Here is a 23,063-nt window from a genome sequence, read left to right on the forward strand (position 1 = left end):
CACTAAATGTGATGGATGGTGAATGGGAATGGCAACAACAATCTAAACATAAATGTCGTAGTTAGTCGAACTGTACACCAGCTGAGGGTCAGTACTTTGTGTGTTTGTCCAATTTCCACATGGCTTTCGTCGAGAATCGAGATACTTGCGATACTTGTAAATTCTGACATGTTAAACAAAATGATTGGTGCTTCGGATAACGTGATCTATTTTATCAATGACAGAGCAGAGATAAGGTCATAGAAACTGACTTTAGCAACTAACGAAGCTTACACAAACCCAAGAAATCTTTAGGTAATGAAAAGTTTGTTGAATAAGTATACTCAATCGTGGACCGTTATCAAAGCAATATTTTCAAACACAGGCAAGTAGCCGCTTCTACAATACATAGTACACAAAAAAAAGTCGCGCCCATAGGGGGAGAGGGAGTGTTTAGTTTAAGAAAGGGATACGTTTTGACTTTTTGTGTGACGAGTGGAATAAGTCCAATATTCAATAAAGTAGCGTGACGACCTATGGACCTTATATCATCACATTTCTAATTGACGCGTATATAATCTCACCTCTATGTTATTTTCAATCCCAATTTAACCGTTTCACCAATTGATTCAACTGCTTCACAAGGTCTTGTATATGCCGGCACATCAACGAAGACATGTAATCTCAAATTTGCTTAATGAACTTTGAATAAATTTAATAATTTTGAACGCAAACAATTCGGTTGTTTCATGTGTGAGCATACATTGTATATACAATGATTGATCATTATTTTATTCTTAACGACCACGAATTTCTAGTTTTGGTTTTGTTTTGTTTTTCTGTTCAATAGGGTCAGTTTATTTCAGATCGCACTGAAGTCTGGATAGATAATTTTCCGCGATTCTTGTGTTGTTGTTCATTGTTTTTGCGTATCATTGCGAAATTCAATTTTTGTTGTTTAATAACGAAGCAAATATTCAATTTTTACCTAGTCACTGTTCAATTACGAAAGAAGACAAATCGACAAATTGATAAACGGCCGTATTTATCTTTTTACATTTTTCGCGATAAGATTGAACATTTTCAAAACGAATAATAAGTTTCTTATAACGTGCCACACTGTACTTAAATCATTCTGTGTCAATCGATACCACTGAAAAGTCGTTTCAATTAAAAACTCTCCAGGGTGAAGCAAGATGTTCTTATTTTTTGTTATTGCGTTGCTAACTCTGAGCTACTTGTGGCTAAGAAATCGTTATTCGTATTGGGAACGACTCGGAGTGCCCGGCCCGAAACCAGTGTATGTGTTCGGTAATTTGCTGAAACAGTTGACTTTCCAAGAACACATCAGCATAGCCCATAAACGATGGCATAACACGTACAACAATGTTCCATACTTGGGCTTCTACAAATTGCTGCAACCGGCGGTTATGATTCGCGACCCGGAACTGCAACGAGAAATACTCGTTAAGGCGTTCATGAACTTCCACCAAAACGATGTAACCGTTTCTGATAACGATGAGCTACTCAAAGCAAATCCGTTCTTTTCGTCCGGAGAGGAATGGCGACAGAGTAGAGCAATGTTCGGCACCTTTTTTTCGGCTAATAAAATTAAGACAGTGTTCCCAGCAATGCTGAAAGTGGGCAATGAATGGGAACAGTATGTGCGCAGCTTGGGAACGAATACGGAAATTGATGCAAAAGATGTAAGTAAAGAGCGTTTTAGCGTTTTAGCTTAGCGTTTTATATACATTTTCATGGTTCGGGGCTGAAAACCAGGGGTTTTCTTTATCCTTTTACCCTTTTCGACCACTTATGTGAAAATGCGTACATTCCGTTTTGTATGATTGATTCTAGGCAGTTTCGCGACCTTAGACCAATCATACATAGACTGGTATTTCGTATAATAAAATACGGTCCCGACACCAGTTTGTATAAGATACAAATTACATTTCGTAAAATTTTACGCACATTTGAATTTTTTAGTGGTGAAAAACTCACAATATCATGGCTCTACGTTAGGGAAGAGCCGTGACGCAAGTCCTAACAAACTAAAAAATTTGGGGGGAAAAATCTGTTAAGACGAACGATTCTTCAACATTCGATGGATTGATCGGAAGTAGAACTTTAAAGCGAAATAATAAATTCACTCGATCCGATTGAGGCAACCGTCGAAACACTCTGACTCTACACTGATACTTTCCAGTGAACGGACTCGACTAACATGCAGCAAACAGAAAATGCAAATTTTTGCTTTAGGATTCGAAATTTATTTGCCTTGTTGGTCTTAAATCTATCGGTAATCCTTGCGCTAGTAGAGTGTAGTGAATATGGGTTTTGGGTCAGTTTCGAGCAGGCATGAGCGCCGACGGAGAAACCTCGGCGGCGGCTAGCCGAAAAAAATTTCTCGGCGGCGGCGAAAAAGTCGGCTTGAGCCGGCTTAAAACGGCTCGGCTGGAGGTTCCTTTTAACTTTTTTTTTAAATAAAAACGTTTAGATAAATTCATGGAAAATGAACAAGTAAGCATGAAAATGAAATTGTACGGAAAGCGAAAATATAGGTAGATTAGGTTGTTCAAAGTGCAACTGGAACTGGTCTTGTTACAAGCAAGTCTCTAAGTCTAAGGTTCACTAACACGTCAAGTTTTATTGCCTCAAAACTTGAACTAAATGGAAAATCATGCTCCAGTACACTCATTTAACTCATTAAGAAAATGGTTTTCGAGAAGAAATCGAAAGCTCACGAAAATCAAGTAAAAATTGAAAAGAAAAAGAATCGAGAAAATTCGCAAAGATCGATAAAGTTTTCTCTAATTTGTGAATTAACTGATTGTGCGCCTTCGGCTCGTTCCGCAAAGGTCATTCTTGCCAAAACAACAAACTTAGAAGCGAGGACGTAATAAACCATTCTGGAAAATTCAAGAAAATTTTCAAAATTTTGTTAATTTTGAAAAAAAAAAAATTCAAAATGTACTTGAGCTGCTTAGGATCAACAGGAATCTCGGTTTTCAAAATTATTTCACCCATTCACCTTTCGAAATCTTTATTTCATTTTCCAGCCGTTTCAAGCCGGCTTGAGCCGTGTTTTTGGCACCGGCTAGGCTGCGGCGCGGCTTGCTCAAAAATGGCCGGCGGCGGCTTGATCGGCGGCTTATTTTCGGCGGCGCTCATGCCTGGTTTCGAGTGAATCATAGAATATTTTCTCGATCGGCTTTGCTACACGGTTCAATATCCGAATGCATTCACGTTTCTTGTTTTCACCATCTGTGTTCTATTAGACTGGCTCTCCTCTTCTCCTAATTTTTTTTTAATTTCAACTTTCTATTGTCATCATATGTGCAAATGTGGCTCTCCTTTTCTCGTACATTTTTAGCCCACGAAGTACAAAGGGGTTCATAGGATTACGATGCCGTGTTTAATTGATGGAATTCGAAGCAGACGGTAAGGGCCAAGTGACAACGTTCATAGATGAATCCACAATACAAATTTTGTCTGTCTGTCTGTCACGTCGATATCTTAAGTTAATCAAATACGATTAAAAAAAAAAAATCCCTGAAATGAGAGGCTAAGTTCGAAAGTTGGATATTCGGGTCGACCACCTAAGCGTTTTAAGGTCTTTTGGGGATATCTACGCACTAAGGTCACGTATGCAAAAGATATGAAATGCTCCGACTGTTCTGATGGCTCGTTTATTTTCTTTTTCTCGTTCTGTTTCTTACACTTTGAACTTTGCAACTCTTACAATTGATATAATTCACTACCACTTCCATCGAAAAGCACACTACAGAAACAACACTCCCAATCAACAACACAAACACTGCCCCAAGAATATGCTCGACGGATAGTTTGACTGGCACAGTACGTTGACGTATTGACTTTGACATCCGTCCATTTTCCTCCAGGTTACGCTGTATCGTATAGTCCATTAATCTGACAGAGGACTGTATTTTTGTTTGGAAATCAAATGAATTGATACAAATATCGGAGTTTACAAAAAAAAATTATTTACAAGATACTCCCAGTAACGTTGCATTCCACACTCCTGTTGCATCAATATGAATCGATTCAATTGTTCCATGAATGGCCATGTCTTGGCTGTCATTAGAACTGTATATTGCCAATATAGTGGCTGCTTCATTATCAGATATTGCTTTGATGATTCCCGTTCAAGATAGGCCAAATAGCTCAATGCGCCGTGTTGCATTTGTTCGATCGAAATGGAAGTTTTTCGTTGTCGGACTAGTTCACGTAGTTCTGGTATGGATAGAACCGTAAACTTTTTAATAAACTCTTTGTGCGGCGGATAATCTGAATCTTCGATGGCCTCTAGCCTGTAACGTGAGGCCATTTCTAACGTAAAGAATATTCATTCATTTCACTCTCACAACTAAGTACTTACCATACGGTCGATGATGCACCCAATACGAACGTGCTTTCGACTAGAGTGGCCAGGTCTTCTATCGGGTTTTCGTATCGCTTAATTGTCATTACACTTGCCAATCCACCTGTGACCCACAAAATCAAAGATGAGGTAATTCCACTCCGTATAGAGCCAGGCTGGGACTGGCCCAATGGGCATTCGGGCGATGTCTCAAGGGTTTTTTCATTTTAGTATGGATGAATAAATCGTCTTTTACAAATTTTCTTTTTACAACGCCCGAAGAACATTTTCGAGGCAGTCCGGTAGCATAGCTCTATTCAACTCACCACAATACAAATGTCCAATGTTCAATGCGAAACAAAGTATCGCAGTGAACACCGCGATGTTCGACAGAAACCTTGTCTTTATTGAAACGCCTTGGAAAACGCTGATCTTGAACACAGCATAAATCGAATCAAATATTGTCAATGACCCGTACCCATCGACACCACTGTCGATTCTCGTTACCACGACGTTCACGAGGAACAAAGTTACAGCAGCAATTGAAAATGAGCTCATGACATAGGTCCAAATGTAACCGGGAAACGGAAGAATCGGCGTTTGCCAATACGGCAACGGCAATGGTATTGGTACTATTTGCATAGCAGTTGCCATCTGAATGACTGGCGAGTATTGAGTGTATTTATATGGTGGTGTCCACAAATACAGTGCGGCTGCTGATATGTTTGCCTCGCGCATTACTAGCGCGCCCAGCAAACCGGTACCCGTTCGGTTATCGAACACTTTGCCCCACAAGCCGCTATCGTAGTCCAAGCGGGCTGTTAGTGTACAATTATATCGGGTACAGAATTCCAGAATGAGCAGACACTCTTGTCCATCCAACTGAATTGATCGAGATTCGTTGGAATTGAACAGTTGTGCGTTTCCAGAGCCAGACGGCTGTAGACAATTATATAAGATTATGGGCAATGGTTATTTGACGCTATCGATGTGTGTTGATACATTATTCTGTCGTTATAGCGATGAATCGTCGATCTTTAGTTTTACTGGCAGATGCTACAAATACCTGTACCACCTGACTACAGTTTACTCACCTAGACACTACACGGATGAAAATACTCTCAACAAAGTTCGTTTACTCTTACAAGCACGTGCGTCTAATGTAAGACTTATCATCGCGTATACGACGAATAAACTTAATCGTCTATTTACTTACAACACGTGCGTAATGTGTGTATGGCGGATAACCCATAAAGGCACCAGTCACTATCAATCCATTCAGGTCAGTTATTTTCGGAATTATTTGCTTATCATATTCAAAGGAAAGGTTTCCCACAAAAAAACGATTTCGAAAATGCAATTCGTATGGATAGGCTGACCAAACACATATCCATTCACTATTATCATTCGGCTGTAGTAGCAGCGTTAAGGGTATTTCTACATCAAAAACAGAGAAAAAGAAATTGGAACTTCATATCAGAAATATTTGAATGTAAAATCCAATCGCATACCATTTATCACAATGCTGTGCGTTAAAATGTCCATTATATTCCGGTATGATAACGCCCTTTGCGTATCGACCACAACCAGAACCTTCTTCTCATATTTCTGATCTACCCAATCGTGTATTTGGCGAAAGTTATTCAGAAAGGGCAGTGCACATTCCTCGCTAACTACAAAAAACTGAACATCAATGGGATTAGAATGTGAATGCGTGAATCAGATAACTTTGAATGTGAAATGTGCATTTGTTTCAAAATGATATTTTGAAGGAACTTCCACGAATTTCGAAGAAAATATTTTTAGGCATACACCGAAAGATCTAAGGGAATACTGAATATGTCTTCCGACGTTTTTCATTGATATTTCAAAATACCATAATCACTTCAGGCCATCACGACTATGGTATCTGATACAATGCTATAAGAACATTATTAGTCATTTGTGTACCTGTTTTGGACGATTGATTTTAAGCAATTTCGCGGATTGTAGGCCGAACGAAGTGAGGTCTACAAGCGAAAGTGCCTTAAATCAACCGTCCTAAACAGGTGCACATGTGAGTTTTCATGCAGAGGGCCGGAAACCCGAGAAAATTCGAAAAATTGCCCTCATTTTCGGCCCCGAAGCATGAAAAACCAGTTTTCACACGTACAAGCCTAGCGAATTATACGCTACACTACGCGGCGGTGTGTGTTTTGAACATTCCTAGAATATTCTTAAGGTGGCCTCACAGTCATCCGTTTTCATTCCGTTTTGTACGTGCAGGTGTCATTTCAAGCAATATGCTCTATTGTATCGAATGCCAACTGTCATGCACAGTGTGCATTGTACATGGAGGCAAAACGGAATGGAAACGGATGACTGTGAATACAGACTTACCGAACATCCAGCAGCAACACCATGTTGCACTTGATTTATGAAAACGTTTGCGTGACAATCACCTCTGACAGCAGGTAGGTGGTTCAAATGTACTTCGGTGTTACGACTGTTTCCATGAGTTAATACACATGTAGCATGAGAATTTATTTCCATTCCTGATGTGATAGACGACCAACGTATAAATTTATATATTTTTCGGAACAAGTGACGAAAAGTATGACTTTCCATTGCCTTTATTGCGAAAAACGTTGTATACAACTCGATGATAAATGTTTTTCTAGGCACACGATGTGTATTGTCACACCTCGAGTGACAATCTACACATCTAGTGCCTAAAACAACATTTATCACTCGGTTGTATAAATAACTATTGTGCCACCGAGAATTGAAATACGACGGATTTCAATATCGATAACTAGATTGAAATATCCAAAATTACAACACCCGTTTTCATGGCTTATTACAACACTCAAACCAGTGTTGAAATGAAATTCGTATGAGTTATTACAGCATTCGTTTTAAAAAAATGCAAAGCAACGTGATCGATCAAATTCGAAGAGTGATTGTTTACAATGAAAATTCTGAATTTTTGTGCATTTGTCTATTTCAATTCTCGGTTGGCACAAAGCATGATGTGTTACACGTATTGTAATGAGATTTTTTCAGCACACGACCCAATTTTCCTTACTCGCTCCGCTCGTAAGGAAAACTTGGGTCTAGTGCTGAAAAAATCAACATTACAACACTTGTAACACAACATACTATTTCGCAACAAGTGACGAAAAGTAGGACTTTCCGTTGCCCTTATTGCTAAAAATGTTGTATACAACTCGATGATAAATGCGTTTTTAGGCACACGATGTGTATTGTCACAATCTACACATCTAGTTACACATCTAGTGCCAAAAAAGGCATTTATCACTCGGTTGTATAATAGTAATTTATGCAACTAGTTGTGAAAAGTGGTAATTTTTGTCACTAGATGTGACGACCAACCACATCGTGTCAAAGTATATAAACACTGAAGGTAGCGCAGTCCCTCAGGAAATAGCAAGAAATACGGATCCCGACTTTAAGGTGAATTTCGTATGACGCCAATACATATATTTACAGCATGTTGTACATACGCATGTGTATTGATATACAATAAATTCACCTAAAAGTAGGGATATGCATGTTTTTGCGGATCTGCGCTACCTTCAGTGTTTATATACTTTGCATCGTGTGACAAAAACTACCACTTTCGTAACGTGTTGCGTACAACGTTTTCTGCAACCAGCTGCGAAAAATGAACTGTTGAAATGCAAAACATAACTCAACCTTTAACATATATTCTACTGTATGAACGAAATATTGTATGAACGATCAGGTAGACTGCATTTATGTACGCTTCAAAAATTGGTTCACTGCGACAATAGCCGAATGGTTAGAGGTGTTGCTCGATGTTCAGAAGGAGTGGTGAAAAGTGAATCCATTTCACCACTAGTGACGAAAAGTAAACCATAGAAAACCAGAAGACCGTTCGATCGCCACCCAAATCACACATGAAAAAGTTCAGTTTTCGCAGCGCAGTTGCAGAAATAACTATTATATGAAACGCGTGTATATAATGCTAAACGATGTGACTTTTAAGTATAGTTTCCACTTAAAAAGAGCACTCCGTTTAGCCTCCGTCTACATGACAGTTGTAAAATGGAACAAAGGAACTGTCACGTAAACGGAGTAAAAAATTGAAATAAATTCAATTTCCACTCCGTTTGCGTGACAGTTCTTTTGTTCTATTTTACAACTGTCATGTAGACGGAGGCTAAACGGAGTGCTCTTTTTAAGTGGAAACTATACTTTAAACTGTTCCGCGCAATAATTTTCACAAATTAAAACGTTGAAAAGAACATTATTAAGACGGCGCCTTAAATGTTCCTTGTACGCGAGAAGAAGAATAATTACGTTAAATGCTTGGAAGGGATATTTTATTAAACAATTTTCCGTCTATGGTCAACTAGATATATGTTCTAAGGACTCACCGATTCGGCCCAATAACACACTAATCGCGTTCTGAAGAATTAATGACGTTGTTATGTTTCGATATACATTGAGCATGTTGATGTCTGATACATAAATGTTAATAAAATATTGCCTACACTTGTTTGCACTGGGCATTAGGCTATAAAAAACCCTCGTTCTCATAGGCGTATTGAAATTCAAAAATTATTTTCGTTCTGTGTATTCGGCTGAAGGAACCATATAACGACGCTATTGACAAGGCAGTTAAAGTCGGAGTGTAAGTAAATAATGGTGATTGGCCAATATTGATGTAAGTTTTTGTTGGTCAAACAATTCCATTGTCGTTAATCGGTTTGCAACAATACAAATCGTTGAAGCCGCTAAATGTTTGCCCTTATCAAACAATTGTGTAGTACCCGGCTTTGCTCGGACTTATTTTGATGGCAAAATATGTAAATATTTTCAAGCGTCAAAAATAAATTTTCCCCAAAAAGAAACGCAATAACGCATCCACAACGTAGACACGCATGAAAGTGAAAAAAATTACGCGCGTTCTTCCTCATTAGTTGGTAGCCAAACTTCAAGTCTCTAGGACTTTCCGTCTGGGCTCCTATAGACAAACATACAAACAAACAAACATTAAACTTTGTATTATAGATTGAAGTATTGTCAATAAGTGGTGGTGCCACTCCCCACTCTGTTCACAACTAAAATCCTATCATCTCTAATCAATTTTGGTGGTATATTCGGCAACTTTATATATCGTAACTTTGAATAGAACACCTCACACGGGTGGGCTCAGTGATAGCGGTCTATAGCAAATTCCTATGTATGATTGTCCTCTTCAATATATAGCGTAAAAGTTACATTCCGAAGCATACTGTAGCATCTGAGTCTAACTTCAGGCGGAAATATATTTAGCAGAAAAATGACATCCTAAAGGCTGGCTGCCTAAGGTGTGGTTTGAAACACGCTTTTATGGTCTACTCACCAACCCGTATTAAGGGACATCCAAAATTTCTACGCTCGTCTTTAGTTATTAAGTAGGTTAGTTCCTGGATCCTAGCAACTCTTAAACGTTTATACAGGTTTTATTTACTGAATTTCCATTGTTACCAGGTATGTTCTCGCTTCACCACCGAAACAATGTTGAGATGCACATTCAGCATCGATGGTAAATCATTCGAGCGACAATCTGAATTTTTAGACTTGGGAAAATCGGTTTTCAACCCCGACGTAATCACGGCAATGAAGGCAATGACGGCTTTCTTCATACCTGCGATACAGAAATTCGTGAATATTTCGTAAGCCATTTGATAAAAAACGAAAGGTTTTTTTTTGTGTCGTCACATTGAATCTTGAACACTTTTAGGATAGTTCCGAAATTGATGGATCGACGATTCAGAGAAGTGGTTCGAGAGCAGATCAAAATGCGAGATTCAGGATCTGTACAATGTGAAGATGTGTTGCAATTCGTGCTAAATGGCCGTGACAAATATCGTATGGTCGTGTAGGGCTTCGATTTTGATCCGATTGATTTAATTCAGTTTTTTAATGGTAGAAATGACGGAGACTCAAATTACGGGAATTTGCGTTGGATTTTTCGTTGAAGCGTACGAAACTTCTTCGAACGTAATGGCAATGGCCTTATACACTTTAGCCCAAAATCCACATATTCAAGACGAATTGGCTCGTCGCATTCAGGAGTCATTGGAGGCAAACAATAACGAAATCACCTACGACCTGATTTACAAGCACGAGTATCTCGACAAAGTTGCATCCGGTAAGTCCTTGAAATCATTGAATTTTTACACGGAACATTGTCCGCATATCCAAACTTCCACCATACAGAATGCATGCGGATTCAACCGACCTTCTTTGGAATACAGAAGGTATGCACAAAAGCTTACACCATGCCATTGTTGCCGGGTCAAAGTGAGCCCACTACTATACCTGCTGGAACCCCAGTGCTGGTGCCTTTTGCTACGGTGCAACAGTGAGTAGCGACGCTTTATTATTTTGACTGTTATTATATCGGACAAATTTTATCGCAGAGACCCGACCTACTTCCCCGATCCCGATTACTTTGATCCAGAGCGATTCTCGCCTGAACAAAAGGCTCAACGGCACAAATCCGCGCACATGTAAGGGATATTGCTATTTCGTTCCGATGATTATCAAATTTTTCTTCATTTTTCTGATTCAGGCCTTTCTCTGACGGACCTCGAATGTGTATTGGCATGCATCTGGCTCTGTTCAATTTCAAAATGGGATTGTTCCAAATGATTCGTCGCTTTGACGTCAAACTCCATCCGAATAATAAACCATTCAAATTGCATCCGATGACATTCTTCAACGTTCCACAGGACGGATTCAAATTGATTTTTACACCAAGGAAGGGAATCTAACCGCTGGTTTCTGATTCTAACAGGATGTAAATTCGAGCTATGTCAATTGAAATTAGGGATATATCATCGTTTGATTGAATAGCGCCCGTGTATTCCGTAATAAGAACTTTTCAGTTTAAAGTTCTGGCGCATCCTACCGGAAATTTAAAAAAAAATGATTTCGTCTTTACTGGTATTTTAATGGCATTAATTTTTGTAATAAATTGTTTCTTTAACCTTTTCAAGCAAATACGATTTTCAATTGACCTCTGAAAACCGATTTTTCGGTCACAGAGCCATCGTGAGATCAATTATGTCGACTGTGTAGGAAAAAATTTGTTAAGTGTATATGATAATAATTACTCGTTGAGACTGTGGCTTCAATTTGGCATACTTAAAAAAAAATCGACTCAGCAATGAAAAATTGCAAAAAGTGACCGTGACTTTTTCAGAATTCTTTTTTTTGATTTAAAAATTTCTAAAATCCGAATATAGACTAATCGTAAAGCGTCACCGGGTTGCAGATTTGTTTACCTTCTAAGGCGTGACGTCATTATTATTTACCTAGAGTTTATAGGTCTACATTAATTGGTCGTTTCCGCCAATACAATAATATAAGATTTATCAATACATGAGAATGACAATCGAGTCTTGCCATTTTTCAACTTTCGTCCCGCAGTAGGAAACATATAGGTAAATCCAGGGTTAGTTGCGTTACAAATTTCGTCATTTCTGAGGCATAAAATGAGCTGTGTTCGATATGTTTTGCGGTAACAAATCATTCTATAAATTTTCTAATACTCTGGAGACCCAGTGGTTTCATGCCATGTACTTTTCGTCTGACATAAGTACATCAGGAAGGCCATGGAGGAACACACCGAAAAAAATAATTAAAGTTGAAGCATTATAATTTGATCGATTCTATTCATTTTTAAATAATTGTAGTTTTTCAAGAAATCATTTCGAAAACATTACAGTATAAAAGCTTTCACATGCGCATTAGAGCTGTTTACTCGCGGTATACCTGCGGGTAATCCGTTCAAATGCACGTGTCTAAGCTTTTATACTGTAATGTTTTCGAAATGATTTCTTCGAAAACTACAATTATTTAAAAATGAATTAAATGAGTAGAATCGATCAAATTATAATGCTCCGCCTTTAATTAATTTAAACGTCGAAATTCGTCATTTGGAAAATAATTAATTTAAACGTTGAATTCTTCTTGAACGGTGAATTCTTCTGAACCCTTCAGTAAACGACCAAATTTTGGTCGACGAAATGGTGGTCAACCAAATTTTGGTCGATTACGCTCAACATGTGAATTCTTGTGAACCCTTCAGTAAACGGCCAAATTTTGGTCGACGAAATTGTGGTCAGCTAAATTTTGTTTCAACATCTAGCCAAGGCTAGCTGAGACTACCTTGAAAATTTTTTAGTCGACCAAATTTTGGTCGAAACTTCACCGTAATATACTTCTGAAACCTTCGCCGACTCTGCGGTAGCCAATCATTCTTCGCCTGCTTGATGCAGAGAGATGCGAAGATGACGGCTGGTACGCCGTTTCGATGGATAGAGTTAATATCTCTCTGGCTTGATGTGTTCAACTTGCTGCGAACGAAAAAAATGAATCACCAATTTTTATTCTCTCAATATGTATCTGACGAACAACATAAGAAATGTCGTCACTATAACGGTGCATTCACTGAATAAGAATTCAACAGATTTCAACTACGATGGACATAAAGGTCATCTTGTTAAATACCTAAAAAAAAGCTTGGAAGTAAAAAACCAAGACATTTTAGCGTCATTGTTTATTTCTCTTGTATCGTTTTTTACCACGTTTTCCTTCTGGATTACCTACCATATGATCGTCCTGATGGTCGGATTGTTTAGATATCAGTTTTCCCTTCTTTGCAGCTGTCTTTGCTTTCTTTTGTTTTTTTTTAGTTCTTGTAATCTTTAACCTCCCATTCCACTTCCGCCGAAGTCTTATCCATATTTTCCTCCGCACATTTCTTTTCAGCTTTTTTCACAGCTACCTTAGCATCTTTTTCATCCTTTTCCGCAACTTTTCGTGGCTTCTTGATGCCTTTTCTTATCTTTGATGTTTCTGCATGATTGATGGATCGAAGTACCCATTTATTGCCTAGCCTGGGTCAAGTAAGCGGAAAACTGTTGGTCTTTGGAGATTCGAATTCGAACTCAGACCGTCTGATTGTCGATCTACAACAATGCCAATACGTCACCAGTTCCTACGTAAATGAACGATAATTGGCACCAAAAGTATTGATGTTTCAAATTGGTTATAAACCGATGGCACCACACTCCAGTAAAGATAGATAACGGGCTGCTTCACCTAACTTACTGAATGACATTACCAACGAATAATTATTAAAAAATTACATGTACCACCGTTATCTGTACTAAATCCAAGACACAACTTAATAACCGATTTAGTCAGATGTCATTATTGTGGACAACAATCTGATGAAACAAATTATTTGTGTTGCGGTTGAGTTTCGAACCCACAACTGGCAATTCAATGTGAAGTCTCGACTTACACACTGTGCTATTGAGTTGTTCATGCTAGGAGCAGTGCTATGATGGCACCAATTTTCTCAACACACACCTAGCCCATCTATTAAAATCTAGTCCAAATACAGAATAGACCTTTTAAGTTGATAAAAAGACTAGATGGTCTGCAGGGATGAATTGACAGCTGACAGCTGCAATCGGTTCGCTTTTCATTGATTGTGTTCACTTTCGTTGAATAAAAGTGAAAAGTAAACGATAGTGACCAAAAGCGAACCGATCACAGCTGTCAAGTGTCAATTCATCCCTCCAGACCATCTAGTCTTTTTTTCAACTTAAAAGGTCTATGAGATGAAAAGAGTTTTAGTATTATCATATTATCAACAACTATGTTATTCACGAGAGCCAATTCGTTTTTCATGTAATCTTTGCGTCGTTTCGTACATGCCAAACCTTCAACAGATAAATCTTTGCAGAGCAACCAGACCAAATCCCAACTTTTAACGACTTGTTCGGCTCCATTTTTCAACTTGATTTTTAAAGTGTTCATTTCATGTTTTATCGATACCAGTTCTTCCAGTTTTTCTATTGTCCGAAAAGTCGTAATGTCCTGCGGGGTTACGCAACTCAGATGTTGATTCAAAATTGTTGGCAGCATACTGTAGAAGGTTTTCCTCTGAAACATGGTTATTTCGAACGTTCTCGACAGAACTTTCACTAATGTTACCGGTTTCTTCGTCAAAATTCTCATCCACACGATCATTTTCTTCGACGAATCTGACGCCATTGTGTAATTGTTTTCCACGGTTTTACCACTATCACACGCATGGTTCAACCATATAAACAGTTTTGATTGTATGTGTGGATCAGCTGAAAAACAGCTGAAGCAAATTTATGCTAAAATTTCACTGCCTTCGACAGTTCACTAATGATAGATTAAATCAATACATCAAAAATCCATTATTTAAAACGTTTAATATACTTTCGTCTGTTACCAGTGCCCCAAACGTAGAGACAACACTTCGAAAACAAATACCAACGTTGAAAGGATTAGCGCACCAATTACGTTAACAATATTTCAGACACATCATGAACAGATTCACCATATTAAGGTTGATTGCATAAATTTTGCAAACATCCTTGACTCTGACATATGCGAAGTGCTTTTTAGACCCGTACGAAGTACTGGGGTCTTATAGGTTTACGCATACGTTTGTAACACGTCGAATTGGACTCCCTGAGTAAGGGGAAACCTATTGTGGTTGTCTAGAGATGCCAAATCCGCGAAAAAAAAATGTCCGTCTGTCCGTCTGTCTGTCTGCACGGTAACTTGAGTAAAACGCATCCGATTTTGAAAAAAAAAATTTTCCCGTTTGGTAATGTCAAAAGACAGGCTAAGTTCGAAGATGAGTGATTTTGGATCGACCCCTCCCGAGCTGTGGCCCAATAAGTGCTTTACGGTTTTTCGAAGATATCTCCGGACATTTAAACGTTAAACTTGTAACTGATACGTCAAATAAAAGGTATTTACAATACCGATCGACAAAAAAAAAGTTTATGGAAATCGGATGACCGACTCGTGAGTTAGACCCCTTGGTGTGGAACAGGCACAGGGCGGCAAGCAGTTTTTGCTTGTAGGTCGGCCACATTTGAACATATTTCGTCTGTTTTAGCTTTATTAGATAGGTATTGACCGTACCAATCAGGGAAAAAAAAGTTTTTGAAATTATGTTCTCCGGAGCGTGAGCAAGGTCTCTTGGAGTGAGCTCTTATCTGGCTACTCGGCCGTACAGTGAACGTGGAGTATTTTGTCAATATCTCGAGTAAATTTTGACCGAATTTCATGAATTTTTTTTTGTTTGAAAGGTATTAACAAATGTAAAGCGTCGGTACTATTTTCGGTTTCCTAACAAAATGGCTTCCGGCGGCCAGATTGGATTTTAGTAAAATAGAAATATCTTGGGAAAAATGATGCTTATAGAGTTTCTGTTAACATGGAAATAATTTGTTATGTGTGTGGGGTTTCAGGGATTCCATATACGGACATCTATATATACCTATATACAGCTATATTGAGCTATATACAGGCATATAGAGCTATATAATAGCATATATTTATCTGTGAAATGTTTATTTATAGTGAAATATAGGTAAATATAGCGGTATATAGCTGTTTAAATAGGAATTTATGAAATTTGTCTTCGTACTGGGCTGTCTATATTGCCTCCGGCAATTTAGTTGTATATGATAACAAGGCAAAGAGTGGATAATGTAAGTGATTTTAAAGGGAGAATAGTTTTTCAGCAGAGAAGAAAATGAAGTAAGAGAAATGAAGAGTTTCACATTAAAGGCTTTTGATACGAATAGGTGTTTCGTACGGGTCGGCGTTAGCTATGTTTAACGTTACAATTGCGCAACGGACTATTTCTAACATTAGCACTATCCCACAGCGCGAAGCTATTATACTAATCGCAAGCCATTCGTCTGACGTATTTCGATAAATCAGAAAACAACGCAAAAAGGCAAAATCTCTGTCGTCGTTAAGTCAAAATTACGTTAAACCGATCAAATAGTCATTTGTGTACCTGATTTGCACGACTTTCACTCCGTTCGGCCTACAATCCGCAATATTGCCTAAAATCAATCGTCCAAAGCAGGTGCACATGTGAGTTTTCATGCAAAGGGCCGAAAACTCAAGAAAAAATCAAAAATTACCCTCATTTTTGGCCCGAAGCATGAAAATCAAATTGTCTAAGTCGCGTTATCCCTAAAGTACCTAGAGACACCGTTTCGTCCCGCTAGTTTCAAAAGTTTCACAGTTCATCGTTATAATTCCCGTGAATTATAAAGTGAAAGCAAACGCATTGGGGGATCTCATCAGGGGCGACAATGTATGAATACTTTTGAACTTCGCCTTTCATTGAATCGGCCCATACCTGGTTTGTACTTTCATAATGTCTAGTTTCCTCTTACCAAAAAAGTACTCCATGTGAGAGACAAAATTGAATTTTTTCAATTTTTTATTTTTTTTATTTGACAGTTTACTCTCTAACGGCTCTCTCACGGAATGCTTTTTGTTGAGTAGAATGGACACTTAAGATAACCGAAATTCTGAGAGAACCTTGAAGAGAACGGAACACCAGTACTTTTCGAATTTTTAAAGAGTCGAACGGTCTTTCTTCAGGTCATTGAATTCATTCTCTAATAGACTGTTATGACAGTACACATGACAAGCGATGTCAGTTATCTCTGCAATGAGCGTAACGAGACCTTACATAAATACAAAATAAATCCCGGTTAACTGAATGAATAACATCAATTTGAACTGATCGAATCATTATGTTGCGAACAATATGCAAGCAATTCATCCGACCAATTGCTTCGTTAAACGTACCACCATCAAAGTATCAGTGCTGCAATTGGAGGTTATTTTGTTCAAATGAGACTAAGAACGACTACGGCGGTCTGACTGTTAACGACACCGAAGTGCTTAATTACCTGAAAAATGCCAAGACAGAGTACTGTGATCTGGTGAAACGGAAAGAAACACTCGGACGAGATGGTCACGAGAAGATCAGAGAACTGCAACAAATGGTCGAAATCTATGAGTGTCGGAATGCGGCAGTCGAAAATTTAAAAATTTTAACTGAAGAAATGGCTAAAGAAAACGATGCTCAATTGTTAGCAATGATGAAGGATGAGAAGAAGGTATAACCACTGTGGATGTGTTGTGCGTTTTGTATAATGACCGTGATTCACTGCGACAGGAATTCTTAGCATCCATCGAATCGTGGAACAGTCAACTAATGGAATCGATTTTTGATATGCCGGAAGACTATTACTGTTCGTCCATGTTTCTTGAAGTCACAGCTGGTGTCGGAGGTCAAGAAGCAATGCTATTTGCGAGCGAAATCCGAGACATGTACACCCAGTACTGCTGCTATAAAAGATGGAACATTCAACAGATTAGTGAAGATACATCCGAAATGGGTGGACTGAGACATGCTAGCTACATTGTGACGGGTGACGAAGCGTTTAATTTGTTACGATTCGAAGCTGGTGTGCATAGAGGTATGTGATTACTAAACCCAGCCAGTGCAAAGATATGAACTGTTCTGTCGTCTCATAGTGCAACGGATTCCTTCAACGGAAAAAGCTGGCCGAGTTCATACTAGTACAGTTACCGTTGCGGTGATACCAAAATCAGACGAAGTAGGTACGTTAATTGGGTTGGTGTAGTTCTAAGCTGTCATCCGAATCAACAATTTTTCATTTGTCTTAGATTTGAATATCAAGGAAAAAGATTTAAAAATTGAAACCAAACGGGCCAGCGGAGCTGGTGGTCAGCATGTGAATACAACGGACAGTGCGGTACGAATTGTACATATTCCCACTGGACTTTCGACTGAGTGTCAAACGGAAAGATCGCAAATTAAAAACAGAGAACTGGCGATGATCAAACTACAAGCGCAGTTATACAAACAGCATTACGACGCAGAGGTAAGCGTTGTCCGACTCTGCGATCGAACAGTGTGATAGCCTTTATTTCCGCAGAATGCATCAACAAACGCTGCACGCAAATCTCAAGTGGGATCGAGTCTACGAAATGAAAAGATTCGCACGTACAACTACAATCAGGATAGAGTAACCGATCATCGCATTGAAAACGGTACGATGCATAATTTGGAAGGTTTTTTACTGGGTGGATCGACGTTGGATGAGTTAATTAAGCGACTGAGGCTGTCCAATAGACGAGACGAAATTATTGAAATAATTAAAAAGTCGACGTAGAATTGGCCTGATTTAACGAAAGTTTTTGCTTTATTTTGTGTCGTTTCGATATTTGTCCGAAAGTCCCAAACCCCCCATAAACCCTTACTTTTACAAGTTATTTACAAGTTTAAACATAATTGAGCGAAAATACTATACGTACGTCGATGAAATGGCATTTCACTCTTCCTCGGATTTAATCGTCAGCAAGCCATCGGCTGTGTCGCTTTCATTCATCACAAGATGCAATTGATTCAGAAATTCTTCAATTTCGTCTGGTTCGTTACCCAGCGCTGTCAAAAATTTCGTAATCTCGATTCTCTTCCCGGCCAACGTTGAAATTGAGTCCGGAGACGAATCCAGTAGCAACAGCAGAAGGGCATACTGAAATGCAACAGTCGAATCAATAATTTAGTCCGATAGTCGAGACTTCTTCTCGAACTCAATATTGGGGAGTCTATCGCTTTCTGTCAGCAATCTTTGTCGCATGAGTGTTTAACAGCCGAATGTATCAGTGTTCGGTGTTTCATAGTTGACACTGACAAAACCTAATCAATCTGCTGACCGAAAGGAGCAATTTCCCACACTTAAAGCAAAGGAAAACCTGCTTCGTATTCCGACTAAAATGAGTGATTTGTACAAACCGTAAAAAATGCGCCACCAATAGCCCTCCTGATGTGATCCGTCTTCATGTGACTGCAGCCGAAATAAACTAGTTCGGCCATTTGCGACCAATTCTCCCTTTTCAAACAATTGTCCAATTCTAAGATGATTCTCGTCAATGATATCAGTGCAGACGTGCCCAACTTATCAGTGTCATACGTTGCTTCGGCATGTCGTCGACCGTTACAACTTTGCCGAAAATCGTACCACGGTTTCGGTGCATTGTAGTCGACAGGCGTTTCGTCGTATCGACATTCAGTAGCATTTAGCATTTCCAAGGCACGATCGTATTTGGCTTTTGGTATTTGATAGTCTGGATGGAATGTTACAGAGACAGTGAGGCAATCAAAAAGTCTGTAATCAGTCGTTGCTCTTTCAACTTCTTACCTCTGATTGTCGTTTGTTGTTCGATGACCCTTCTTATTCTCGTTTTTCGGCTGAACACTTCTCTTGTAAATGACATTTTCAGCAGTACTGGAGCCTTTCGCTTAGGCTTCACATTTGTCCTAATTCTGTCGGCATCCTCCAAAGACGCGTTCTCTTTCGATGCATTTGAACGTAAGGTTCTTCTTGTCGTAGAAACAGATGCACTCTGTTGGCTTTCTTCTTGTGATGCGGCAACTACAGTGTGATTTCCATGGCTGGGCTCAGGATCTTCAGCACCAGAAACTTTGTTGCCGGTAGTAGAACTGGTACTACGATTGATTGGGTTAGGTGATGCTTCAGGTATAGAAACAACTGAACGAACACCTGGCTCCCTTCTGACCTTAACAATTGGTTCAGTGCTTACTATAACTGAGGTTTTAGAGGAGTTTTCAATTCTCCGTCTCTTAGCAACATTTTCATCTGCTTCCGAAGCCGAATCCGACGTGGATGATTCTGTTACTCGTCTGCGTCGTTTGTTCGCTACACATTCCGATTCTGACGGTGAATTATCACTACATGATGGCGAAGAAACACCAGCTCCATTCTCCCCAAAATTGTCTCTCCGCAAATAAGAATTAATTACGTCCAGAGCACTGTCGAACTGGGAGCGACTTGCTTGATCCACAGTGATGTTCTTTTGCAAAAACGAATTTATTACATCGGAAGCTTTCCGGGACTTCGGAGTGTACACATGGATAACTGTTCTGCTCGGACGTAGAAAAGAATTGATCACGTCCGATGCGGTTTGATGTGGTGCAGAGTTGTCGGAGTCACTATCACTAGAGCTGCTATCAACGTGTTTTTGTGGTGGTTCTGATTGACGAGTTCTTCGATGCATAGTGTACAGGTACACTGGATGGCTTGCTATGTGATGGTTGTTGAATTGAACAGCGGAAATGCACGACATGCAAACTCAATTTTCAAAATTTGTAAACAAACTAAAATGACATTTGGTCATCTGGAGGAGAGAGACGGTTTGATTCGAATGGAGTACGATCATGGAACGCACCTCCTCTACTGTCACAATTTTTGTAAACATTGCATCATGAGAGAGATGTTACACAGAACCCGTCAGGATTTGGAACCCGACGTGTAATGAATTAAAAACTCAACTGCATGAACTACATCGTATAACGTTCACGTAAAATGCCTGAGTTAACGGGTCTATTCCACGGTCTCGCCGACAATAATTTCTTCACAGCTGGTTTCGGTCTATTCACTGTCGGTGCTGGTGCGGCGATATTACGTAAAGGTTTTCAAGGCGCGCTCATTCTGTTCCGTCGTAATTATATGATAACATTGGAAGTGCCGTGCCGCGACAAGTCCTACCAATGGCTACTGCAATGGATCACCAAACGCGGTGCTCAAAATACACAGCACTTGAGTGTCGAAACATCGTTTGAACAGCAGCAAGATAGCGGTAATGTAAAAACGAAATACGAGTTTATACCGAGCGTCGGGACGCATATCATGTGGTACAAAAACACTTGGATCAGAGTGGACAGAACGAGGGAACAATCCACTCTGGATATTCAAATGGGCATACCGTTCGAAACGGTACAATTGACTTCGTTTGGACGGGACAAACAGCTGTATTTTAACATATTGGAAGAAGGTAAGTTGCATAGAATTCCCTGATTTTGGACAATGAGTGCTCGGGGGAGTTCATAGCGACATTATCCTCACTTACTGGTATACGATGCTTTTCTAGCTAGAGAATTGGCGTTGCAATACACAGAAGGAAAAACACTTATGTACACAGCAATGGGCTCAGAATGGCGATTATTTGGACAGCCTCGGAAGCGTAGGCCTTTGTCATCTGTTGTACTAGACAATGGGATATCACAGAAAATACTGGACGATTGTTTGGAATTCAGCAAAAAATCTACTTGGTATTCCGACCGAGGTAGGTCTAACTTGTTCGGATTGTGAATCAATTAACCTGTTCCCAATTGGAAAGGTATACCATATCGACGTGGCTATCTGTTGCATGGTCCGCCTGGTTGTGGGAAATCGAGTTTTATAACAGCTCTTGCCGGAGAACTCGAATTTAGTATTTGCATACTGAATTTGAGCGAACGAGGCTTAACTGATGATCGGCTGAATCATTTGTTAAAGTAAATAACTGGCGGTAGATTGTCGTAGGTCGTAGGATGTCATTCTCACAATTTGGTTTTCATTAATCCTAGCGTTGCGCCAGAAAAGTCGATCATATTGTTGGAAGATATCGATGCAGCATTCGCTTCCAGAGAAGAGACATCAGTGCAGAAAGCCGCCTATGATGGCCTAAATCGTGTCACATTCAGTGGTCTTCTGAATTGCTTAGACGGCGTTGCGTCAACCGAAGCTAGAATCGTTTTCATGACCACAAATCACATCGATCGGTAAGAGCAGACTTTTGCCATCGAATTTATTAGATTTTCAATGTTATTGTTCCCTCAAAGACTCGATAAGGCATTAATCCGGCCAGGCCGCATCGACTTCAAACAAGAAATTAAATGCTGCAGTCAACATCAGATCGAGGAAATGTTCAAGCGATTTTACACGACCGCCGATTCGATACGAAACTCGGTCGAATTTGCCAAGAAGGTGATGTCGTTTGGCAGAGATGTGAGCCCAGCAGAGATCCAGGGGTATTTTATGATGCACAAAGAATCCGCTGTAGATAAAATGATTAGTGAAGCCGATCAGATATGGGACGATAGTCGAAAGAAAGATTCGCCGAAAGTGAGTGAAAAAGTGTAGTCCGTTCGTTTTATGGAAATTAAATGCGATGGTGAAAAGTTATAGAATTTTTGTCTACATTCTTTTACCACTTCCTCTCATGCCCTGTCCCATGTAAAAGTTGAATTCACGTATAATTAACCGGTAAATATTCTTCATATAATGGATCATTTTCTCATGGGGCAAACTGCTATGTAATGATTAACTTTCACATGGGACAGGCAATAAAAAAATTTCACCTAGAAATTTTCGTTGTTATGAATTGCTACTTTATGTTCGAAAATCAACTGTATTTCCAAGTACATTATCTAAGCAGCTTACGTATATATCTTTGGCGATTTCATTACATGCCATGCACACATGCAAAAAATAGGTAACAGATGTGTTTGTGGCTTTCTAATTGAGTGATACCAACGTCAGCTTCGGTGCTTGACAGTGCTATGCACGCTCACATATACATTCATGCATTCAATATACTTTGAATGCATGACTCATGTAACAGGTGAGACGTAACAGTTGGTGTCGTCAATGTATTTATACGTTTCAATCTAATTATTTGATGGACTTCTTTGTGGAATCGTGAAAAATTGCAAAGTATTTTTTGAATATTTTCTACCATCGACCGTAGATGGCTACATCGACATTTACTATCATTAGGAGACAGCACGGTCTTTTTAACAGCAGAATTGAATAAAAAAAAACTCGCTCCGCTCGTGATTGCTACATTCACTTTTAGTGATAATGAATCGACTTTCTTCAATCAACGAATCGTTGTAGCTGAATCTCAAAGAAAAAATTTACTTTCTTTGTTTCTCACC

The 23,063-nt window shown here is 39.2% G+C and overlaps 4 protein-coding genes across 4 annotated transcripts; 3 read left to right on the top strand and 1 right to left on the bottom strand.

Moving 5' to 3' along the window:
* Positions 1-1,051: 1,051 nt before the first annotated feature.
* On the top strand, positions 1,052-11,306 carry LOC119074612 (cytochrome P450 6l1-like). Its single transcript, XM_037180871.1, has 7 exons — positions 1,052-1,685; positions 9,863-10,047; positions 10,116-10,243; positions 10,305-10,526; positions 10,595-10,739; positions 10,798-10,887; positions 10,950-11,306. The coding sequence occupies exons 1-7, from the start codon at positions 1,176-1,178 to the stop codon at positions 11,149-11,151; spliced, it is 1,482 nt and encodes a 493-aa protein (XP_037036766.1). The 5' UTR covers positions 1,052-1,175; the 3' UTR covers positions 11,152-11,306.
* A 5,581-nt stretch (positions 11,307-16,887) lies between these two features.
* On the top strand, positions 16,888-18,812 carry LOC119074635 (peptide chain release factor 1-like, mitochondrial). The gene is made up of 5 exons (XM_037180909.1): positions 16,888-17,370; positions 17,430-17,733; positions 17,792-17,878; positions 17,945-18,162; positions 18,217-18,812. Exons 1-5 carry the CDS (start codon positions 17,002-17,004, stop codon positions 18,451-18,453), a joined length of 1,215 nt encoding a protein of 404 aa, XP_037036804.1. The 5' UTR covers positions 16,888-17,001; the 3' UTR covers positions 18,454-18,812.
* On the bottom strand, positions 18,455-20,502 carry LOC119074619. The gene is made up of 3 exons (XM_037180882.1): positions 19,483-20,502; positions 19,077-19,408; positions 18,455-18,816 (listed from the first exon to the last, which is right to left on the bottom strand). The coding sequence occupies exons 1-3, from the start codon at positions 20,426-20,428 to the stop codon at positions 18,613-18,615; spliced, it is 1,482 nt and encodes a 493-aa protein (XP_037036777.1). The 5' UTR covers positions 20,429-20,502; the 3' UTR covers positions 18,455-18,612.
* A 40-nt stretch (positions 20,503-20,542) lies between these two features.
* LOC119074626 (mitochondrial chaperone BCS1) lies at positions 20,543-22,302 on the top strand. Its single transcript, XM_037180893.1, has 5 exons — positions 20,543-21,136; positions 21,233-21,427; positions 21,482-21,638; positions 21,711-21,905; positions 21,966-22,302. Exons 1-5 carry the CDS (start codon positions 20,668-20,670, stop codon positions 22,264-22,266), a joined length of 1,317 nt encoding a protein of 438 aa, XP_037036788.1. The 5' UTR covers positions 20,543-20,667; the 3' UTR covers positions 22,267-22,302.
* Positions 22,303-23,063: the final 761 nt, after the last annotated feature.

Source organism: Bradysia coprophila, unplaced genomic scaffold (assembly GCF_014529535.1).
Source record: "Bradysia coprophila strain Holo2 unplaced genomic scaffold, BU_Bcop_v1 contig_151, whole genome shotgun sequence".
In the NCBI taxonomy this organism is placed as follows: domain Eukaryota; kingdom Metazoa; phylum Arthropoda; class Insecta; order Diptera; family Sciaridae; genus Bradysia; species Bradysia coprophila.